The 5,838-nt window shown below is 39.4% G+C and overlaps 1 protein-coding gene across 2 annotated transcripts in view; it reads left to right on the top strand.

The window, feature by feature from the left end:
* Positions 1-5,813, top strand: part of LOC122075372 (cell division cycle protein 27 homolog B-like) — a 69,544-nt gene extending 63,731 nt beyond the window's left edge. The window contains exon 17 of one of the 2 annotated variants that reach the window (XM_042640358.1): positions 2,931-5,813. In XM_042640358.1, coding sequence (XP_042496292.1) covers positions 2,931-3,155 — 225 coding nt within the window. In that variant the 3' untranslated portion in view covers positions 3,156-5,813. The remainder of the gene's footprint in view (positions 1-2,930) is intronic. The other variant, XM_042640359.1, reaches the window with a different exon arrangement.
* Positions 5,814-5,838: the final 25 nt, after the last annotated feature.

Raw genomic sequence — 5,838 nt, 5'->3', positions numbered from 1 at the left:
TTTATATTTATAATTTTGTTTCATAATTATGTATTTATATTATATGTTAATATGTTATGATGATTGATGATTGATTAAGATGAACTTAGTTTATTCACTTTATTGATTTGTTTTCTTGATGAATATCTTACATTGGTATGAATATGAACATTTAATATTTATTTAACATATGAGTAATAGGATTCAACTAGGATTTAAGCCAAATAGATTGGTTTTATAAAAAAATTACACAGGAACGCTTTAGTAGACAAGGCGACGCTTTATGCCCGCCTTATCGCTAAGGCGCTCTGAAAGACCCTCAAACGTCTCTGTCGCCTTACTGCCTTAAAAACTATGGTCAAGCAAGACACATGCCATTACTCCATTCAACATGGTACCAAAGCTCTAGATCCAAACCCAAAGGGCTCCCATCTCTTCCTCTCTCGCCCCTTTCCCTTTCTTGGTTTTTGTTCACAGCGCCTCCCTCCCTCCACTCTCTCTCTCTCCCTCTCTCCTTTTATCGCCTCCCTTTCTTGGTGGTAGTCTCTTAAACCACCAAGGGAGACCTCCAGTCCCTTCAACCTTCTTTCCTAGGCTCTTAATTCCTCTTATCTAATGATCTGGAAGACCCATTTCAACTTATTATCGATTTTTAGGGTTTTCTACATTGGTCACTTTTTATATTAGGGTATTTTTCATCTATGTTTAATATAACAATCACTTGAAGATGATTCCGGCTGGTGCTACAAATCCTTGTAATGGTATGTACTAGTCACTTCATCGCAGGACTCTGTTTCAGAGCTTTACCCAAAATCGATATGTTAGCGTTTTCTCCCTTTATAGATTTTTGGGTTTTCAGGGTTTATCCATGCTTTTTGGTGCTTCTTCTAACTTTGGTTGGTGTAGTGGCTTGTTGTAGCCCCATGATTGGTAACCATGTCTGCATGCTCAACAACTTCCATTGGTGGTGACAACCACTCTGGCACCCTTCCCACATTCCCTCTATGTGCTATCAAGCTGTATTTTTATCAAATCCCGTGGTTATTATGGGTACCTTACTAGAAACACAAAAGTGGTCTACCACAGGTACTGAGATTGATAAATGGGAGTGTGCAGATTCTCTTTTTATGGCTTTCCTTGTCAACCCTATGCAGCCATAAATCTCTTGTGGCTATCTCCTCCTTGATTTTGTTGCAAAGATATGGAAGTCTATACAGGAGATTTACTCCTAGGTGGTGAATGATGATCATGTATTTGAACTGCACCAGAAGGTTTGTGATCTGAAGCCAAAAAGGGCTAACTCAGTGACAATACTATTATGAGTTGTGAACTCTGTGACATGAGTTGGACTTCTATCAGGAGTATGTTCCCACCAGTCCTATTGACGTCACCGACTTTCAGAAACGAGAGGACAAGATCAAAGTCTATAACTTCTTGGCAAGGTTAAATGTGAAATATGACTAGCTGCAGGCTCAGGTTTTGAGTTGGAATCCCTTTCCTACCTTGGAGCAAGCCTATGATATAATACAATTTGAGGATAGCTGCCATACTACTATACTTCCACAGCCTATTGCCACTCCCATCGAGAGATCTGCATCTACTTCTGGCACTCAGTCCTTTAATGTAGCCCCACAGTCTGGTGGCTCCTCTACCAGAGTTCTAGTGAAGTGCTTACTATGGTAAAAAGCATCATACCAATGAGCACTATTGAAAGTTTTATTGCCATCCTACTGATACATCTGGCAAAGGTCGTGTGAATGGTGGTAACCATGGTCAGGCCAACCATACTAAGGCCTTAGACTTAGACTCTGCACCTAGCATTTTAGTAGCCTCTTTATCATCTGATGAACTTATTTCCTTCTAGCGTTTTCTAAGCGTATGGAGCCCTTTGCATTTGCAATTGCTAATTTTGCTCATTTTGCTCCATTCTATTCCGGTATCTATTTTTGTGGTCATAGTACGTCTATTCAAAAGACCCCATGGATTATTGACTTCAGGGCATCAGATCACATGACAAGTTCTTTGGCTCTATTCTCTCAATATACCACCTGCTCTGGTAATGGTAAGGTCAAACTGGTTAACGAGATTCATTCCACTATTTTGGGAAAGGGCTCTATGTTCTATAATCCTACCTTATTCCTTTCAACTATTTTAAATGTTCATTTTTCCCGTCTCATTGTGTTTTTCAAGATCTGGTAACGGGACAACGATTGGCTCTAGTAGGATGTATGGTGGTTTGTATCTGCTTGATGATGACTCATCTTCTGTCTCTGGTCATGCTCTTCAGACATCTTCTACACCACGTCCCATCTCTAAGTTACTACAGTGGCACCGTCAGTTGGGACATCCTCCTTTAGGGTCTTTAGCTAGCCTTTTCCTTTTTTTAAGCATTGTAATTTAAGTTAGTTTTTTTGTGAGGCATGTGTATTGGTCAAACAAACTTGAATAAATTATTTTGTTTCTGGTAATAAGAGTGACGCCTTTTTCATTGATACATTCTAATATTTGGGGTCCGTCCCATTATGTGTCTGTTAATGGTTTTCGGTGGTTTGTCTTTTTTATTAAATATCATTCTCGGATCACTTAGGTATATATGATGCGAACCAAGGGTGACACTTTTCATTGCTTTTAGCAGTTCAACTATATGGTGCCAACCTAATTCGGTTCTACTCTTAAGATTTTTCGAAGTGACATTGGCTATGAATGCTTTGAAGGGTCTTTTACGCTCATGGGATAGTCCATCACCCCAATTGTGTCGATACTCTTGCTCAGAATAGGGTTGTTGAGTTGAAGAATCATCATCTTTGTGATGTAGCACGCTCTCTCATGTTTGAGATGTTTGTTCCCCTCCCTCCCAATACTGGAATGGTGTGGTTCTCATTGTCGCTTTTCTGATTAATTGATTGCCTTCTCGAGTCCTTGACTTTTGCTCCCCTCTGGATTTTCTACAGGGCTCATCTGCTTTTCCTGTTCCTCCCAAGGTATTCCGTTGTATCTGTTATTGTTGTGATCATCATCCTTCCGGGAGGTTTGATTCTCGTGGTACCCGGTGCATCTTTCCGGGGTACTCTCCCACTCAGAAAGGCTATCGGTGTTTTCACCCTCCTACTTGGCGTTGTTTTGTGACTAGAGATGTTTTCTTTCACGAATCTATGCCTTACTACACTGCGCTTTAGGGGGAGTCTTCTTCCGCAGTGGAAGATGTGTCGCCTCTTGAACTTGCTACACCACTATCTGTCATCTTTGTCGATGTTCCTTTCTAGGGGGAGATTGACACTCCAGCTCAGCCTTATCCAGGGATGCGTGTTTATGGTCGCAGATAGCGGATCCAAGCCACTGCACATCCAACACCTACTCTACCATGCCAGTCGTCTCCTCTCGAACCTAATATAGCCCCCTTAGACCCTGGTAATTCCCTTTCCTCTTCTGTTGATATTCTAGTTGTTTGTGTTAACCCTTCTCTTGAGTTGCCTATTGCTGTCTGCAAAGGTAGTAGGTCTTGTACTTTACATCCTATTGCTAAAACTATTTCTTATGACTCACTTTCTCCATCCTACTATAGTTTTGTGTCCTTTCTGTCTTTTGTGTCCATTCCCCATACTTGGTACAAAGCAATTGCAGGCTCACAATGGCAGACAAACTATAGTTGGCTAGACTTGTTACCAAGGGCTTCACTCAGACTTATGGGATTCACAAGTTTATGATTCCTACAGGCTACTCTCAAGGAAATGCCGACCACAGTCTGTTCATTAAGAGATCTAGTGAAAAGATTGCTATCTTGATCATCTATATAGATGATATATTGTTGTTACAGGTGATGATCTTGTAGAGATTTCTCGCCTCAAGAACTGCCATGAAGAATTCAAGATTAAAGATCTTGGACAACTTCATTACTTCCTTGGCATTGAAGTTGCCAGGTCTTCTCGAGGAATGTACTAGTCTCAGTGAAAGTATGTGCTTAGCCTTCTCTCTAAAACAGATAAGTTGGGGTGCAAGTCGGTAGATACTCCTATTGATGCTAATGGTCACTTGGTTAGTAAGGAAGGTGGTTCCATAGTCAAGGGGAGATATCAGAGATTAGTTGGGTGTATGATCTATTTTTTTCATACACGTCCCGATATAATGTATGTTGTCAGCTTGGTTAGCCAGTACATGCGTGATCCTTACTCGTCACACATGGAAGTTGTGTTGCACATTCTCCATTACTTGAAATCTTCCCTAGGACATGGCATCTTTTTTTCTCCTCATTATCACCTTCGAGTTGAGGCCTACACGGATATTGATTGGGCAGGTTCTCTTGATGACCACAGTCTACCATTGGTTATGGCACCTTTGTTTATGGTAATGTTATATGGCGAAGCAATAAGCAAGCTATTGTTGCGCGGTCTAATGATGAAGCAAAGTTTCGTGCGATGGGTCATGGCATCTGTGAGCTTCTATGGCTTCATGGTCTTCTTACAGATTTGGCTGCCCTTGCTACTCTTCCCATGAAGCTATTTTGTGACCACAAATTTTCCATCAACATTTCTCTTACGCCGTCCAGCATGATCAAATCAAACATGTGAAGATCGATTGACATTTCATCAAAAAGAAATTGGATATGGGTCTTTTCACTGGGCCTTTTGTTTCCAGTAGGAACAATTGGCTGATGTATTTACTAAAGGTGTTGGTAGTAAGATGTTTCATTGTATTATCTGCAAGGTGGGCATATGTGATATCTATGCACCGGCTTGAGGGGAGTGTTGTAATAATGGGTCTTAGTGATGTTAGAATCCAAACAGATCCTTAAGTTCTTAGGGGTCTATTGGTCCTTGTAATATTCTAGAACATTCTCTACATTATTATAAATAAAGAGGGCTAGTTGTCAAGTTAAACACAAGCCAATACTCCATCCAAAAGTTCTGATATAGGAGAATAACGTATAAAAATCGTAGAATGATCAGATGGTCCGATTCCATAATCTAATAGAATCCTACTCGGTTAGGGAAACTCGTAAGAGTGTTCGAGAACCAGAATAGGAGAATATTGGAACTTAACAACCAAAGGTCAGAACTAAACCCAAAGCTAGTCGAAGGCTTTGAATATCTAGGGGAATATTATATCAGAGCCAATCCAATGTTCGATCATCAGTTGATGAAGCATCCTAGTAGTGATGGAATGTATGACTGATAATCCACAGCAGAATCCAGAAACTACAAACCAGCAACCGGTTAATACTCAGAATCAAAAAAGTTGACAACAGCAGGGAAATAATGCAGAGAATCAGAATCATGAAACTGTAATTAAGATTAAATGTCAAAACTGAAATACATAAGAACGAAAGTACAATACTGACTTAAGTTTCATCAACTTAGAAAAGAAAGAGGATAAGACCTGGTAATTACCACCCACCTAGACTGGAACTTACGACCCACATGTTGAATTTCCACAATAGAATATTGATTCACCATAAAACTTGAGGAAGCAAAGTTTAGATTTTTTTTTTTTTTTTTTTTAATTGATAAAACCATGGGAGCTCTATGGCTTTTCAACCTTAAATAGAAACAATAAGTGTACTTCCAACAGGAAAGGGAAGTGTACTTGAAATAGAAAATCCATTCAAAATAGGAATAAATGTCACTTATAACTAACTAGTAATAATAGGTGTCCCACATGATTAAAATTATTTCCAAAGTAGTAATAGGATTTCTATTCGCACAACACTCTATCCTTAACATCGAAGAGAACAACAGTTACTTCATAAAACCAAAAACCCAATATATACATATGTAACCCAACCTAAGGCATATTTCTAATAAAACAACCCAATTTTTTTGTGGATTTATTTGCATAAATATGGCATTACAGTTTTTTTTTTTT

The sequence above is a fragment of the Macadamia integrifolia genome, chromosome 4 (assembly GCF_013358625.1).
Source record: "Macadamia integrifolia cultivar HAES 741 chromosome 4, SCU_Mint_v3, whole genome shotgun sequence".
In the NCBI taxonomy this organism is placed as follows: domain Eukaryota; kingdom Viridiplantae; phylum Streptophyta; class Magnoliopsida; order Proteales; family Proteaceae; genus Macadamia; species Macadamia integrifolia.
Note: the sequence above shows the minus strand (reverse complement) of the source record. Positions and strands in the feature narration are given on the sequence as shown.